The sequence below is a fragment of the Motacilla alba genome, chromosome 14 (assembly GCF_015832195.1).
Source record: "Motacilla alba alba isolate MOTALB_02 chromosome 14, Motacilla_alba_V1.0_pri, whole genome shotgun sequence".
NCBI lineage: Eukaryota > Metazoa > Chordata > Aves > Passeriformes > Motacillidae > Motacilla > Motacilla alba.
Window position 1 is genome coordinate 1,502,169 of NC_052029.1, and position 17,993 is coordinate 1,520,161.

Consider the following 17,993-nt stretch of genomic DNA (forward strand, 5'->3'; position numbering starts at 1 on the left):
ATCTTATTCCATCCCCTGCCATGGCAGGGACGCCTCCCACTATCCCAGGTGTCTCCATACCCTGTCCAACCTGGCCTTGGACACTGCCAGGGATCCAGGGGCAGCCCCAGCTGCTCTGGGCACCCTGTGCCAGGGCCTGCCCACCCTGCCAGGGAACAATTCCTTCCCAACATCCCATCCCTCCCTGCTCTCTGGCAGTGGGAAGCCATTCCCTGTGTCCTGTCCCTCCATCCCTTGTCCCCAGTCCCTCTGCAGCTCTCCTGGAGCCCCTTTAGGCCCTGCAGGGGGCTCTGAGGTCTCCCCCAAGCTGGGGACAGCTCTGCAGGTGGGGTCTCACCTGAGGGGACAGAATCCCCATGGCAGGTCCAACTCTCATCCTCCAACATCCCAAATCCTCCCCCAGGGCTGCTCTACATCCCTTCTCTACCCAGCTTGGACTTGTGCTTGCGACTGCCCTGACCCAGAACATGCACTTGGCCTTGTTGAACTTCCTGAGGTTCACATGGTCCCGCCTGAAGTCTGTCCTGGATGGTGCTCAGTCCCTGGGCTGCAGCAGAAGCTAGAGTCTCTCTGCAAAAGCAGCACATTTGCTAAATACCCCCAATCATCCTTATTTCTGTTTCCACAAACTGCAACTCCAGTTACTTGTAGGAGAGGGCCGTGGTTCTGTGTCCCATCCCTCCCTCTGCACAAAACATTGATCCAGATGCCTTGTGACTGTTCTCTCTGCGGGGGACATTGCTGATGGTTTTGGATTTTTGCTGAAAGCCTTCTGTAGGCCAGCCATGCTCTGGAAGGCCACAGAAAGCAGATCTGGCTTTCATTTTCTGTGTCTCCTCTGGCCAGTTCCTGCTAGGAAAGCTGGGATTTTAAGGAAAGTAAATCCTTGCAGCAAATTTTTTTTAGTCTGATTTTACCTATGATAGGACAATGGGAATAGCTTTAAACTGATAGAGAGTAGGTTTAGTTTAGATGTTAGGAATAAATGTTTCCCTGTGAGGGCAGTGAGGCCCTGGCACAGGTTTCACAGTGAATCTGTGGCTGATCCTTCCCTGGAAGTGTCCTCTTGGACAGGGCTTGGAGCAACCTGGGATAGTGAAAGGTGTCTGGTGGAATGAGATGAATGTTGAGGTCCCTTCTAACCCAACCCATTCCTGGATTCCATGATTCTACAAAATGCTTTCTTTTGTGTTTGTGACTTCCCCTCTTTATAGGCTCCATCCCTACCCAGACAGGTGTCTCACCAGCCACTTCTGTCCCTTTTTCCCTTTTTAGCTGCCAGTGGAGCTGCACAGAAATGTCAGATCCCCCTGGGCAGAGCTCCTGCTCACCTCCATAGGCCACAGTCCCCTGCGAGTCCGTGGTCAGGCTTTGCCGGAGCTGCCTCTTCTTCTCCTCGGTCGCATCCAGACCAAGGTACTGCAGAACCTTGAGCAGAAACAAGGAGCCTTTAAAAAGAAAAATACTGGAAAAGCAATTCTTTGGGGTAAGCACTGGGAAGACACTTGGTGCTGGTTTTCTCCAGGCAGCATCTCCCAAAGGAACAGGCTTGGATTGGATTTCCAGTCTCTCCTTTGCTGCACATGTACAGAAATGTCTGTTCCTGATCACAGGTTCACATCCCTGAAGAACATTTTATCTGCAATCAGATTTGCAGCTCCGATGAGTTTTCAGGACTTTTATCAATAGCCAGTGGAGTTTCAGCAAGACTCAGCTGGCAAGACAGCCTCTCCTTTCTCTTACTGCTCAGAAATTGTGTTTGGGACCAGGAAGATAAAAGCTTTTAAGAGAGTGTTTCTCATGGAGAGAGGAGACATTCAAACATTTTGCTCCTCCACTGCATGCTTTGCTCTCTCATCACTCCTGATGCCCTAACTTCTACTGATATTTATCAGTTCAACCTCAGGGCAGCACAAAGAAGCAGACGAGCCTGCGTAAGCCCCACTTCCCTGCTGGCAGCAGCAACTGAAAGCTTTTAAAAGACAAAGTCGAGCTCAGCAGACTCTGGGAAAGATCCCGAGTGAAACGCCCACCTGTGCCAGGCTGCACTCACAGCTCCTGCTCACAGCAGCTCCCGGAAATTCCCTGGGAAGGGGCTGCGGAGTGATCCTTGCTCACCTTCCCAGCCCCAGCAAGTCCCCCAGCAAGTCTGCTGTCGCGTTCGAGTCCCACGTCCCGCTCCTCTGCCCACCACCCCCGAGCAAGGCATGCTGCAGAGTCTGTGACTGCGGGATGTTGGCGGGGCTGGCCACCCCAAAGCCACCTCAGGCTGTGCCAGTCGGTGTCACCCCCCACCTAACACAGCTTTGAAAAGTGAAGCCGAGCGCTCCGCTCCTGCCAGCCGAGAGGAGCTGCTTTGCCCCCGCCAGGAGCAGAGGTCGCTGTGCAGATGCCGTCCTGGATCCCGCTGTAGGAGAATGACGCGGGCTCAGAGCACGGCTCCGCTGCGCTGCCGTCGGGTGGCAGCAGACATTCGTCACATCGGGGCCTCCGTGGCGTCCCCGGCCCCGCACAAAGGGCTCTGTCCCCATACCCCACTCAAACGCCGGAAGAACTCAAGGTGCCAGACTGGGACACGGCCCCTCAAGGCACCCTGCCCCTCCCCAGGGTCTCGGTGAGCGGATGAGCAGCCCTGCTCCATGCCCATGGAATGTGTTCTCCATAAAATGATGGAAGAATCAGCGGTTTTGGATGGCTCCTCGATGAGATAACTCCCGTCTCAGCCTTCCCTCATGCTCACCAGGCTGCCTGAGGTCACCCTAGCAGTGACAGCAGCACCAAAAGTTTGGAGGGCACAACCTTAGCTAATGGCATGATGTCGAAGGGAGGCGCAGCTGCCAGGAAAAGACTTTTGGAGCTTCATGGAGCACCAAGAAATTGCCAAGATAAACCAAGGGATGTTTAAATGCCCCTTTGGACACAGTCAGGATGCTTCACCCTCTTTACCTTCAGAGGCTGGACTCAACCTCCACCAAGCTCACCTGAAGATGGACTATTTCCTGCACAGTGCACAAGGAGGAGACTTTGCTCTGGGCAGAGGGACCCTGCCACTTACCAGTTCCAGTTTCCCATCCTTGAGCCGGATATGGGGATCCAGTGCTACTTTAGGCTTGGTGCCTGAAGCTGCTTTGTAGTTAGAAGCTGAAGCAGGCGCTGAAAAATCAAAACCAAATATTAATGGGGAAGCGTTTGGGTAGAGGTGTCTGCAAAGCAAAACTCAGATCTCCTGTTGCATGAGACAAGTGTGTGCATCAGGGCAAAAAATCCAAGTCCAGGATTTACTAAAACCAGCTCTGGAAGGCTAAGCTAGGCCTCTCTTGGAAAGACTGGATTCTGGGGCAAATCCTTCTGAAACTGGGCTTCTTCATGGTTTAAAGTGAGATGTTTCATCAGGGACAAAGGACTGCAAAAAAATTCCAGCACTTTGGAAATTTCCAATCACAGAGTTTTGTGTAGTCTTGGAGTTATGGTGAACCATGAGAAAAATGAATTAAAATCTGCCTGGTTCTTGTCTACTCTGATTAAGCAAAACAGAAAGAATTCCTGACACCCATGGGAATGAACAGATTAAAAGTGAGGTGGAAAAGCACCACTCTGAGATTTTTTTCCTCCCCTTTTCCCCTCAGCTGGGCAGGCAGGGGTTTTTGGGTAGAAGGAGCCACATGTGTTGTGAGACAGGCAGAGAGGCAGAGAGAGGCAGAGGCAGCAGCTGCTGAACTGGTGAAAAGCTGTCATGAGCTGGAGGATCCAGCTGCCAGCAGCTGGCTCAGCATTGCCAGCACTGCTGCACAGATGAAAAGGTCCAGAGCTCAAGCCCTGCCCTCCATCCCTGGAGGGAACCTCATCTTTTCCATTATGATTAACCCTTGCCTGTAAGGAACCATGATACCCCCTGGGAAGAGGGCTGTAGGAGGTGTTACCTGCTCCTGAAGAACCCAGCCAGACTCCAGAAGGGTGCAGGGTGTCTGTGCCTGTCCCTGCCCACCCTCAAACCATCAGCCCGGGTGACAAGATTCCTTCTGGTGCCAGTCATGAGATTTGCCCAGGGAGCAATTCCCGTTGCCTGCTTGGGTCTGGATAGCATCACAGGGGAGCCCTGTTTTGCCAAGTACCACAGCTCCTCTGGAATCCCTGCAGCACTTCTCCATTGGGGCAGGGCCCAGGTGCCAGGAGAGGGCAGTGAGTAGCAGAGGAGCTGCGTAATCCTCCTAATCCAGGCATCCATCTGCTCTGCTAAGGCCAGCAGCTGGGAAGCAGCAAGAGGTAGCAAATGGGTTTGCTGGATCAGCCACCACTTCCCTCTCCAAGTTCAAGGGCAGAGCCATTACCCTTCGAGCCATGGCTAATCAGGATTAGCTCCATGTGCCTTTGCTGTCGGCTCTGGACACAGCCATATCCAGGGCATCCATCAGGCACCCCGAGAGAGGCACTACCTGGCCCACGCTCCCAGCCTGGCTGTTCTTTCAGAGCCAGTTGTCTGTCTCCATGGATGACAACACTGACACAAAGCCTCCTTGGCATCCCACATTCAAATCCTGGGGCGATCAGATCCCCCAGCTAAGTCAGGCCATGGGTGAGGCACTGCTGGTACTGGGTTGCTCTGTCCCTGTCACCAGGACTGGCTGTCCGTGGTGGCCACCTGAGAGTGTCCCTGGCATCTGCAGAGTGCTCAGGGTAGAGAGGAAAGAGCTCATCCCTGTCCCAGGGCCTCTCCAGGGGAGCATGGAAGGCAGAGCTGAAGCTGCTGAGCTTGCCCAAGGTGAGCCAGGCATCTCTGGGAGCAGCTGCTCCATCTCCTGCTGGTCCCAGGTATGGACTAAACACAGTTTACCTCCAGGGCTTGCTCTTAGCCTCCCAGAGGGGAATTGCAGCAAGGCACAGGGATTTATAAGCAGAACCAACATCCCAGGGAAGGAAGGGCTGTTGGATTTGAGACTGCAAGCATGGTGGGCAGCACTTGTTCAGGATTTGTTGGGTAAGTCCATCTTTCCCTCAGAGCAGGAGCAACCTTCCTATCACAGGGGTATGGGGTACCTTGGTGGAGGTTGTCTCCCTGGGCTCTGGGGTTATTGAGGTTTCCTCAGTAGTATTAAGGGATTTGGGAAGCTGCAGGATGATTCAGGCTCGCCCCCCATTGCTGCCACACTGTTGGATGAACAGAGTGGTTCTCTCCACAAAAGGTAAGAGCTCAAGAGGCCCAGAGCATAAAGATGAAACACAGAATGGAAAAATAAGCAAAAAATGAAGCTTGGATATAGAGAGAAATCTGATTTATTTAACATCTCTAAGCCATTTCCCAATTTGGCCAATTGAGGGCATCCTCAAAGCCTGTTCAGAGCCCAGCGTTGCTGTGTACATCCCAACTCTCTACCTGACTGCTTTTATGCATATGCTTTTATGTGCTTTTAAGACCCCCCATTCCCCCCAGAAGAGAATGTGGCCTGTGGAGAACCTGCTGCATGTCTGAGGTGGGCAAAGCCACTGCTGCAAGTGAACCACAGGCTGAGAGTGGAGGAATTTGTCTTCTTGAATACCTCAGTCCTCAAATGCCTTAGTAAAGAGTTTTGCTACTATGGGCAAACACGGGCATAATTACTACTCATTGAGTAAACCAAGCTGCTGCCTGCCCTTCCTCTGAGCAGGCTGAGTGTCACTATCAGCCCCTTAAATTCCACTCCAGCACTATAAACACTGATAAAAATGTGGTGATAGGACAAGAGGAATGGCTTCCCACTGCCAGAGGGCAGGGCTGGATGGGATATTGGGAAGGAATTGCTCCCTGGCAGGGTGGGCAGGCCCTGGCACAGGATGCCCAGAGCAGCTGGGGCTGCCCCTGGATCCCTGGCAGTGTCCAAGGCCAGGGGCTTGGAGCAGCTTGGAGTAGTGGAAGGTGTCCCTGCCCCTGGCAGGGGGTGAGATGGGCTGGGCTTTAAAGTCCCTTCCAAGGCAATCCATTGTGTGATTGTGTGATTCTGTAATTTCCTCAGCTCTGAGGAGCCACAGCTGTTTGTCACCCACACAAAGAGAATGGTTGAGCAGGACTCACCTGAGACTGTAAGCTCTGGTGGGCAAATGTCCGGAGACAAAGAAGGCACAGGAAAAGGATTTTCACGTCTATTCTAGAAAAACAAGACAAAATGGCACTGATAGTTGCTAAGAAGAATCTGTTGTTGTAAATAATGAGCAGTAGATAGAGGAGTTCAAGCAGAGCCATGAGGGCACCACATACATCCCTTCTGCAGGTGAGCCTAAAGAGATTCCAGGGGTTTCTCTGGGAGCACCTGGCACAGGCTGAGCCACCCCAAAACCTCTGGTCACACACAAATGGCTCTCTCCTTACTGTAACTGTGCTTGAGCGCTGAGGCTGGTTTTGGCCTTGCCTGGTTTCTCCACAGAGGCTCTCCTCGAAGCTCTGCATCCAATCCAGCAGGGAGGTCCCAAGCCTGACCACAGCCAGGTGCAACATTTACCCCAAACCCATAATTATCCCAGTGAGCAGGGCAGGAAGCTGAGATCAGTTCACACCCTTTCTTGTGCGCTATGTCATGGCTGAAAGCACAAGGAAGAGGGAAAAACAATCCAAGGGTGAGCACCACCAAGACAGCCGTGACACAGCTGGGGAACTTGGGTGCCAAGAGGGCGCAGGACTGGTGTGAGGACATACAGACAGGCAGCACATGTGCCTGGGCACTCTTTCTCTGGTGTGGAAGTCCAGACCTCATTAGAAGTTCCATCTTTCAGCAGCAAAGTGAGGAAAGGAGCCATTTCAGTCCAGCCAATGGTGGGATTTCATACAAATGCACAGCATCACACAAGCTGGGGGTGAGGGGTCCAACCACAGCACCCAGCCACAGCTCCGGGGGCTCTGGTGCCTTTCTAGGGCACGTCTGCAGCCTGGTGCACCCAAAGGCAACACATTCGTGACATTCATCTAAGTCTGTGTCCCCACAGGTCTGGAAAGCAAGGTGTTTTGTGAATGGTCTTGTATGAAAGGAATATCCAGCCAGCCTCTTTTGAAGGAAATTTGTATGGAAGAGGGTGGAAAGGACACCCAGCATGGCACCAGTCCAGGAGGGGAGTGACAAATGCACAGAATGGAGCGGCAGACCTTGAGGGTTGTGTGGTTAAACCCTGTCCAGCCATTCACAGCTTGAGCACTTCTCTGCAAACACAATGTGGAGCTTGGCTTTGCAGGAAGAATGAGCCTGGCTTATCATTAGAGTAGTCAGGAGCAGGAATGGGCTGTGCAGGAATGCTGGGGATTCATCCTCATCAGAGGGCATGAAGAATAAAGAGTTGTGCCTGCCTTTGGCTAGGAGCCTAGATCAAACTGACTCCAGAGATTCCTTCCAGCCTTATGACTGGTGCTGAATGAGATGCAGGTTGCTATCCACAGAAGGGCTTTGTTTTTTTTTAAACCTGAGACTCTTGAAACAGGTCTGAATGCAGGCCCTGGAGATGAAACTCCTGTCATTACCTCCACAGATCCATCTCTGTCTCAAACCCAAGAGAGAAGAAATTATTTCAGATTTAAAACATCTGCCTGCAGGTAAATACATCAACAGTACAGACTTCCCACTGGATTTCCTGAAGTATTACTAGGGACTCCCTAAAGAAGAGTTCTCTGATCAAGGAAAGATCCCAGGATTGGTATCTGTCTCCAGGATTGTTATCATATCTCTTTAGAGATGAATTTCCACCTACCTCTGGGGACCTCACGTGGACCTTCAGCCTGCAGGAGCTCAGGCCGTTTCCCACGGCCTTTGGAGGTGGGGATGGGCTGTTGTTGTGAACTGACAGTCCTGGATGTAACCATCCCCTCCCAGGGATAAAGGCCACTTCTGTGCTTCCCTCGTGTCTTCAACAAACAACAAACAGAGAACATCTCATTAACAAAACAAAAGGCACAAATTTGCAGAGCTCCCATGCTTGTGGTTCTCTCTCCAGGATAACCTCACCTAAGCCTGAGCAGCCTGCACCAGTGCAGCTGGATCTCCACCACCTGCATTCCATTGAGTCATGGAATGGTTAAGGTTGGGAAAGACCCCTCAGATCATTGAGTTCCACCATTTCCTGGGTACTGCTAAGGCCACCACTGACCCATGTCCCCAAGCGCCACATTTCCATGGCTTTTGAACACTTCTAGGTGATTCCACCACTGCCCTGGGCAGCCTGTGCCAAGGGCTTGACAATCCTTTCCATGAAGAAGTTTTTCCTAATATCCAGTTTAAACATCCCCTGGCACTACTTGAGGCTGTATCCTCTTGTCCTGTCACTTTTTAATTGGGAAAAAAGCCCAATCCCCACCTGGCTCCACCCTCTTGTACAGATCCATAAGGTCTCTCCCGAGGCTCCTTTTTTCCCCTTTTTTAAACTTCAGTTCTGTTTCAAAGCTCTGCTGGGCAGTGATAGGAGACACTCATGAGGCCCAGAACATTGGGAAGGTCTGGATTACAGTTCAGGATGATCCATGCCTTCAAGATTTCCTGATGTGACCACCTTAAAGAATCATATAAGGCTAATAGTGCCCTTGAAGCCAAACCTTGGTATGAAGTGTTCTGCATAAGACTCAGCAGCACCTGATAATAACAGGAAATACTTTCTATGCCTACCTGAATTTGGCTTTTTCAATTATTTTTCTGGCCTCCTCATGAGTGCTGCCCACCAGAGAATCTCTGTTGATAGCGATGAGTTGGTCTCCAGGTCGGAGCCGACCATCCTAAACAAGCAGGGAGAAAGACACAGCATTGAGAAGGGATATGTCTGCCCAAAGCCTTCTCCTGAAACACAAATCCTCATTAGTCCATGCAATTATCCATCTACTCTTAGAAAAGCTGCTTCAGAACAGCCACAGCCTCTAGGAAAGGTCCCCATGGCAGAGCTCCTGAGGGTCTCCATGCCGACTTACTTTGTAACAGTCCCCATCTGGCAAAAGCTCTTGGACATAAATCATGGGCCCGTCAGGCCTGTTGGATCCACCACTGATTGTCAGCCCCAAGCCAGAGGAGTTTGCTACAGAAATGCTCTGGATTCCTGAGTCAATGGAGTAGCTGCAAGGGAGAGAAGTCAGCAGGTGACTCAAAGTGATCTGGGTTATCTTCTCATATCACTGAACAAACTGCCTGGATTTATTTCCATGTGTGATCCTTCTACCTTCTCGCAGCCTTTTATTTGCATCCTTTCTTCCACCCACCATTGGAAAGGGGAAGTGAGGCCTCCTGCTCTTTGGCAGACATTGTTCAGTGTTATTTAAGTGACTGCTTCCCCTAATCCCCAGCAGGGGAATACTCGTTTAGAGAAGAAACTAAAGATTTAACCAGAATATATTTGGCATTCCTGGTTTTATAGCCAAAAGCACACAAGTGATCAACACGGCTGTTGCTTAAATCCAACTAAATCACCAGACAGCAATTTACAGGATCAGCTATCAAGCAGTTCTTAGGAAACATCAAAGTGAAGCTCGGGATACACAGCTGAGTGTGTCTTAACCAGGATTTGGACCCAAAATCATGCAAGATGCCCTAAGAAATGGGCATCCTTTACAGCAACGCCCACCACACTGTGAGCTGCTGCTGTGGCAGGTGGCTTGCTCAGCTGAGGATGGAAAGGAGCAGCAAACAGGCTGGACCCTTTCCCCCAGGAGCTGCTGGACAGGACTCAACAGCCCACCAAGGCCTGGCCACAGCGGTGGCTCCGTGCCAGCAGGAAGGTCTGGCAGTAGCAGAGTTGGAGCAGAAATTTCACTGAGCTCCCATGGGCAGCACTGCAACAGGAGGGTTTGGGGAAGGATTTGGTGGTGCATAAAGATCAGCAAGCCTTTTCTTCCAAATGAGATGGGTGCAGCTGGTGGGTGCAGCTGGCTTTTCACTTTTCAGTTTATTTCCACAGCAGCCATTGCCCAAAGAGTCTGCACTAGCTCCTCGTGTTACAACTTCAGACACAACAGAAGCTGTGCATCCCATGCCCCACAGTGACACCAGCACATGTTCCCAAGCAATGCCATCCCTGGTGGTCAGACACCCCAGTGGGAGGAGTGCATGGGCCATAGTCTTATGAAAAAACATTGCTTTAAGGTGAACGATTTTAGGGAAATGAAGTCATGAAACACAGCATTAAAATGCTCTGTTCAACCCAGAATGTCAAACACTGACTGTGGTGAGATTGCATCGCACCCAGCTCCCATTGCTCAGCGGAGGGGCAGGACCTCAGGTGATGCCACAATGAGAAGTCACAGCCTGGGGACAACCTGTGGCGAGCAGAAGGGGTGGCAGCCACATGCATGAAAAGACCCGTGGCCCAATTTACATCTCACAGCTGACCATCAATGCTCAGGTGAAACCAGTGGTCTGTGATTCCAGGGGAAGACCTCTGGCGCCTGGCAGCAGCATGGAGACAAGCAGAACATGGCACAGCATGGCAAGGAGGTAACCAAGACAGGCCCCTCTAGCCTAAATGCCCATTTTCCTGCCCACGGAGTGGGGTTGGAATGAGATGATCTCTGAGGTTCCATCCCACCCAACCCATTCTGGATTCTACACCTCAGCCTGGAGGGAATTAACAGCACAGTAAGGATGGCTTGAACAAAACAGCTGCCAAGTAGATGATCTGGTGTGTCCTCTGTGTGGGTCTCTCACTCCATGCAAGCAGCTGAAACCTCTGGTGCCAAATATTTGTCCTCTGCAAATCCCTAATAAGCTGGTATTTAGCAAGAGGATTTACTGGTTCTGCAGTGAGGGCTGATTCTCTTTACCAGTGCCTTGGCTTGTTTGTGCTGGCAAAGGAGGGGAGCTGCGAGCCCTGGGGACAAATGGTCCCATTCCATGGCTGTGAACACCCTCCGAGCTGTCCCTCTGGAGAAGGGCCCTGGAGACGAGACTGCAGAAAAACCAGCTCTGCCTGTCCAAACCTCTGACCCTTGCGGAATGTGCCAGGGCAGATGGCCACATGAAAACACACTCTGGGTGATGCTCAGGCCACCAAAGGATGAGGTGACTGCAGGCTGATGACCCCAAAGCAAAGGGCATCAGGGATGTTTGCATGGAGAGGTGCTGGTGCTCTTGGAGCATGGGGTCAAAGTGCCAGGAGCAGGGCAATAGTAAACAAGCTCCAAAAGCACCTCCTGAAAGCAGCACTAGCCTTGCAGGAACACTCTGCTGGTGGTTTATAAGGTGATGTCCCACCCTCTCAGCTGGCTGTAAACCATGGCCTCTCCCTGGGATTCAGAGCACAGGAAGAGGAGCTGCTGCATGGTGCAGGCATATTGATTGTCTCAACTGGGAACCTTTTTACCCCCATTGGAACAAATTTCCCAGGAACAGCCAAGATGTCACCACCACATCCAGAAGATGCTGTGGCCTCTGAACTGTTGTGATAGAAGAGTAGAGAGGTCATAAGGATGAACAAAACTGTTCAACGAGCACTGGAATTCCTTACTGGGTGTAGCCCTCTGACATTAGTCTCCTGCTGCCCCAGCAGGCCAGGCTGGTGGGATCTGTACGTACTGTGCGTGAGGAGCGTGCGCCAGGCTCCCGAGGAAGGGGCCATGGGAGTTGGCAGGGCTCAGCAGCAGCGGGCTCTGGGAGCGTGAGGACGAGCCCGAGGAGGTGCTCTCCAGGTATCGACCTGAACAGCAAAGGCAGAGTCAGTCTAGGGCACACAGATACTCCAGCATCACCCTCCCCGCTGCTCTGCGGCTGAGAGCTGATGCTGCACTCCTGGATTTTTGGGGAAAGCTACATGGTGGTGAAAGACATCAGGATAGGGCTGAAGGAGAGGAAACATTCAGCCTCTTTGGCACAATTCCAGCATGGGCCTACCACCCCTCTGCTAACCCTACACACCTCTGCCATAGGGGAAGGGCCAGCAGCTGTCTGGTGGGTGCCAAGCCGTAGGGAAAGCTTTCTTCCCCAGGCACACATGGCTTTTTGTGCTGGCATCTTGCTTAGGTCAACCTTGTTGCATCTCATTAAACATTTCCCATTTGCAAATGAAAAATAATGATCTTTAAATGAAATATTGCTGAAACGCCTTGAAATCCAGAGCAAAAATCTACAGCTGCAGTGACTGATGGAGTCACCTGCCCAGCACCTCAGTTAGGCAGAACCTGGGGATCAGGGCAGTGGTTATGACCCCAATTCAAGTCTCCCTTGATCACCCCGTGGCAGCATCAGCCATGCTCTTGGCATGCACCAAGGGTCCGCAATAAGGACAAGCTTTCTTCAAACCTCCACCCCAACACCTACTCAAATCCAACCACAGCTCCTTCAGAATGACACTGGGATAAAGGAAACTCTCTGCAGAGAGGGGGGCTTTCAGTTCCCTGCTGAGCTACTCACTGCCACCGTGCAGGACCGGCGAGCTCCGCGCTGAGCCTGTGTTGCTCTGTGAGCCAAACTTCTCCAGCAGCTCAGAGAACTCTCTCCTGCAAACAAAACCATGGTGCAGTCAGCTGCTGCTCAGAACTCCCCCCACATGATTATATGGCAAGAGAGCCCCTGATGGCAGGGACTGGGTACCAAGGCTGCAGGGCTGGTGCTCTCCAGCTGTGGGGAGCACACAAAGCTTCCTCATGCACAAGGGGAACACCCTGCTTTCAAGAGCTTGTGCAAGGCTTCAGGTCTATAATAAATCTCATGGCAGTGCAGCTTTCCTGTGATGGGCTGGAGCTCCAGAGTGCTCCTTCCCTGCCCTGGAGTGTGTTCAGGGCAAGAGGAGCTGTAAAGGGTCATATCCTTAAAGGTCTTTTCCAATCTTTATGATCCTGTAATTCTATGGACAGGCTCTGTGCTGAGAACTGTCATTCCTGAGAGAGGGCAGGATGAACACTGGGGCCCTGCCTTGCATCCTGCCTTGCACCCCACCTCATGGACCCTCCTGGGAATGTTTTCACCCCCAGCTACGAGGCTCAAAAATTTTGCAAACACACCACACAAATTAAACCCTGCCAGAAGGGCTGTAACTGTGCAAACATAACCCAAAAATTCTTGGCCTATTTGTGACTCCTTCTACGGCAGTTAAATACAGGTTATTTTCTGGTTTTTCTCCTCTTTTCCTGGACAGAAAGCAGATCCTGTAGCTCTTGCTGGAGTAAAGAGGGAGATGGCTTTCGGGGCACCTGCAGAAGCATCAGCCCACTCTCCCAACCCATCCATGATAATGTTCTCCACGAACATCACAAGCTATACCCTAGGAGCATGACACCTCAACAAAGACCTGCATGCAATCTCATCCCCAAAATCACCTGGAAAGTGATCTGCATGCCCAGGCACCAGATGCTTTTTTCCAGGTTGAGTTTGACCACCACATGTTGAGCCCTTGATGAGCTGGAACTCCCTGTACACCACAGGTGATTTTCTTCATGACCTTTTTTGTGTTTTTGAACTCCATTAAGAACTACCATTGTCCACATTTACCAGCTCCTGCCTCATTTGTGTAATCTTTCTTTGAGTTGCTGTGAGCCCCCTACATCCTTTCAGATGAGGAGGCATGGAAAGGAATGCCATCTTCATCATGCTCATGTTCAGCAGCCTTCTGATCCAGCCCTGCCACACTGCTGTCATGTTGTCCCTCTGCAATGGGGGGTGTTCTCTCCCTACATGACCCAACCCCACCTGAAGGATCCGACCTTTTGGCAGAAAGATCCTCAAGGATGACTAATTTCTTACACATGCCAGTTAATAAGCATCCAGGCAGAGGGAGAGACCCTGAAAATGTTGTTTCAGTGGCCACAGTAACACCATTAGATGTCGTCTTTGAAGGCAGGAGGGAATCCCCATGGGAAGGTGCCTTCCTGATGCCATAGCCCCAGGAAAAGCCTGGTTATGAGTGGCTCCCTCTCAGGCTTGACAGTCAGACAAGCTCAAGAGGTGAACCTGTAGGAACCCAGCCACAGCAAAGTTCCCTGAGTGAGGAGACTGCTGTGACACACTCGCAGACGCTGCGTCATCTGCGTTCCTCACCAGGACAGATGTTGGGTGTTATTGGCTAGATTAGAGTCAACAATATTAAATGATGAATGAATCATCAGCTCCTCAGGTTCCTGCTGGAAATGCTCTCAGTAATTTACATCTTCCCAGTCACAACCAGCTCATTAACAAACTTCAAAGACCAGCGCATGCCTTATCTAATATTGCCATCAAATTTATGCCTTATTCATTCCATTTAATGCTAATTTAAAACCCAAGTGTCACACAATGCTCAGTGACATGCCTTGGTGAATCCCAATATTTGCATCCATACTGTTGTCTTTATCAACCAAACCCATGACCTTAAAAAAAGACCATGATTTTGTTCAGAAACCCCACATCCCACAGAGCTCTTTTGGCTTTCACCTCTTGGGCACAAACTTCCCAGGAACAGCCAAGATGCCACCAGGACACCCCAAAGATGCTGCAATCTCCCAGTCACGGTGGTGATAAAGCAGTAGGGGGGACATGAAGATGATCAAAGCCATTCTCCAAGCACTGGAATTCCTTGTTGGATCCACCCCTCAGACAGTGGCAGGCATTTGGTGGCCCACCAAGGGACAGCTGTGTGGGGCCAGCCCTGTGGGACCTGCACTTACTGTGCATGAGGAGAAAGCAGTTTCATAATGTAAGGCACCAAAATAAGTAAAATATTAGGAAAATTTCTCCACTGAAAGGATGTCAGGCACTGAACCAGGCTGCTCAGGGAAGTGGTGGAATCACTAGAAGGGTTCAAAAAACATGTGGATGTGACACTTGAGGACGTGGTTTAACGGTGGCCTTGGCAGTGGTAGGTCAAGGGTTGGACTCGAGGGCCTCAGAGGGTTTTCCAACTAAATGACTCCACAAGGTCTGGGAAAGCAGAAGGACTAGTCAGCCCCTGTTTGCCGATCTGTGGATCCCGGACCTGAGCCTTGGGTGGATCTCAGCAGAATTGTTCCAGTTTCCCCGTAAAGCCTCTGTGTTTCTGCAGCTGATTCACACCAGTTCCACTGGCAGCTCACACAGCCATGGCCTTACCCCTCCCTGACCCCTGCAGGGGCAGGTCCAACATGCTGGAATCTCACATATTATTCCCAGTCGTTAACAAGCCACCAGCACACAGGCTTTGTTTTGGGCTGGGTATTTCTGTGGTCATCTATTGTTTCATTTTCCTCAGATAATAATCCAGCAGAGCACAGAGGAGGTTATAAATGCCAAACAATGGCTGAAATACTCTTAGTCAATGCAAATGCAACTGGTGCAGCAGCTCCGTGACCCTGCAAACCCCAGCACCAACCTGTGCTGCCAAACTCTGTCATAAGTGAGGACACGCATGGGCTCAGCACTCCTTGTTGTTGTTTATTTTGTGTCCTGAAATTCATCCACAAAGGAGGTTTATCATTATTTTCTCAGGAGCCTGAATGAGCTGTGAGACTGTGTCCAGCCCAGGGACAATGTGACCAAATGCCACCGTCCCAGCTCCTGCTTTGTTGGTCAGTCCTGCCAGCCCCGGTTCCACCAGGGACACAAACACATGACTAACTTGAGGCACACACTTATCCCAGCAGAAAGTAAAGCGCTTTCTGGTGCCAGTCTCCTGGGAATTAATTTTGTGCTCAGTGCTGTGTTTGGAGGAGCTGGACGCGGGCAGACAATGCCCAAACATTGCCGATTAATGAACGAGCGCACTGAAGGAATGCCAGCAGGCCTTGCTTTGTGCTTTCAGACACCAAGAGGCTTCAGAAGATGTCTTTAATATTTAAAATTTGACCCTTACTAAAACATTGTGAATTGTCAGGTGCCTGCAGGACTAAAATGCCCAGCTTGATTAAAAAACAACAACCGTGGCGTTGTATGAGGTGGAAAGTTCATTTTAACAAGCCCTTCTCCAGTTTTTTTTCATTAGGATGCAAACATTTGAGGTCTGGAGGATGCCTGCAATACAGCTTGGCCCTGGACAGCCTTCAGCCAGCCCCAGGGTGGGATGGGGGTCTGCCAGCAGCAGCCAGCTCCAGGATGACTTTGCTACAGATTAAGCAGCAGAGGGTCAATCTCCCCACAGAAAATTGTTGTTTTATCTCATAATGCCTCTTTGTCCTGCCCTTTTGTTCCTGGAAGAACAAAGAGTGAATCCTACATCAAAGGTTACACAGCGTCTGGAAACCTCAGCTCTGTACCACAGCTGGGAGAGAAAGTGGAGCCTGTGACATCATGAAATTACTGGTTTGTCTCAAAAAAAAAAACAAACCTGCAGGTGAGTGGGAGCCATGAACCCAGAGCACTGCAAAAGCGTCACAAAGGCAGATTTTCTCACACAGCTCCAGTGGAATTAGGGCACCCCCAGCCAGCCCAGAGCTAACACCCAGCTGTGTGGGGACACCACACCCTGGAGGGGATGGATGGGGATCCAGAGAGACCTGGACAGGCTGGAGAGGGGGAATTGTGCAAAATTCATAAAGCACAACAAGGCCAAGTGGCAATTCCAAGCCCCAGTCCAGGCTGGGCAGAGAAGGAATCAAAAGCAGCCCTGGGAGAAGGATTTGGGCTGTTGGTGGGTGACAGCTGGACCTGCCCCGGCCGTGAGCACCCTGAAACCCCCCTGGGCTGGGCTGAGTATGGGCAGCAGGAGGGGGAATTCTGCCCCTCTGCCCCCTCAGGTGAGACCCCGCCTGCAGAGCTGCCCCAGCCCTGGGGCCAACACAGAAGGACCTGGAGCTGCTGGAGAGAGTCCAGGGGAGCCCATGGAGGTGCCCCAAGGGCTGGAGCCCCTCTGCTCTGGAGCCAGGCTGGCAGAGCTGGGGGTGCTCACCTGGAGAAAGCTCCAGGGACACCTCAGAGCCCCTGCCAGGGCCTAAAGGGGCTCCAGGAGAGCTGCAGAGGGACTGGGGACAAGGGATGGAGGGACAGGACACAGGGAATGGCTTCCCACTGCCAGAGGGCAGGGCTGGATGGGATATTGGGAATTAGGAATTGTTCCCTGGCAGGGTGGGCAGGCCCTGGCACAGGGTGCCCAGAGCAGCTGGGGCTGCCCCTGGATCCCTGGCAGTGCCCAAGGCCAGGCTGGACGGGGCTTGGAGCAGCTTGGAGTAGTGGAAGGTGTCCCTGCCATGGGAGGGGGTGGGATGGAATGAGATTTGAGGACCCCTTCAACCCAAACCATTCGATGCCTTCCCTCTCAGTGGGTGGGATGGAAGCAGTGCCAGGCACAGGTGCACCTCAGTGCTCTGGGAAAGGCTGCCTGTTTTTCCCAAAGCACAGCCCTTGTCCCCGGCACACCCAGGCTTGCTGGAGTCAGCCCCAGCCCTCCCTGCCAGTTTAGCACCAAGTGCTCAGAACAACAGAGCCATGGGCTGAGCTGTCACTGTCACACGCCGGGCTGGCAGGGCAGGAGGGACTATCCTGCATCTACACCAGGCCAGGCACCAGCTCCTGCCACAGCCCCTCTGCTGAGAGAAACAGGGTGGGCACGGTGACCTGGGAACTGACTCTGCCCCTTTACCCGCGCCTGGACCGCAAGGCCTGGGGTCAGTTCTGGGCCCCTCACAAGGCAGACACTGAGGGGCTGGAGCGTGTCCTGGGAAGGGAACAGAGCTGGGAAGGGGCTGGAGCACCAGGAGGGGCTGAGGGAGCTGGGAAAGGGGCTCAGCCTGGAGAGAAGGAGGCTCAGGGGGGACCTTGTGGCTCTGCACAGCTCCTGACAGGAGGGGACAGCCGGGGGGGGTCGGGCTCTGCTCCCAGGGAACGGGGACAGGACAAGGGGGAACGGCCAGGAAAGTAGTGTCGGGAGGGCCAGGTTGGACACCAGGAGGAATTTCTCCATGGAAAAATGATCAGGCCTTGGAAATGGCTGCCCAGAGCAGTGGAGGTGTCCCCACCCTGGGAGGCGTCCAAGGAACAACTGGACATGGCTCCAGGCTGAGAGATCAGTCAGAGGTTGGACTTGAAGATCTTTTCCACCCTCAGAGATCGTGGGAGTCTGATCCTGTTCCATACTGCCAGGGCACTTGCAGGGAAGCAGCCTTTCTTTCCTGCTGGTTATGTGAGCCC

General features: G+C 52.1%; 1 protein-coding gene across 3 annotated transcripts in view; it reads right to left on the reverse strand.

Annotated features, from left to right (window-relative positions):
- LOC119707064 (syntaxin-binding protein 4-like) overlaps positions 1-17,993 on the reverse strand; it is a 47,834-nt gene that overhangs the window by 8,336 nt on the left and 21,505 nt on the right. For all 3 annotated transcript variants that reach the window (XM_038151553.1, XM_038151554.1, XM_038151556.1), the window contains exons 6-13: positions 12,336-12,421; positions 11,502-11,622; positions 8,909-9,050; positions 8,613-8,719; positions 7,705-7,858; positions 6,047-6,119; positions 3,056-3,153; positions 1,332-1,428 (exon numbers count right to left, since the gene is read on the reverse strand). In XM_038151553.1, the coding sequence (XP_038007481.1) occupies positions 1,332-1,428; positions 3,056-3,153; positions 6,047-6,119; positions 7,705-7,858; positions 8,613-8,719; positions 8,909-9,050; positions 11,502-11,622; positions 12,336-12,421 (878 nt within the window). The remainder of the gene's footprint in view (positions 1-1,331; positions 1,429-3,055; positions 3,154-6,046; positions 6,120-7,704; positions 7,859-8,612; positions 8,720-8,908; positions 9,051-11,501; positions 11,623-12,335; positions 12,422-17,993) is intronic.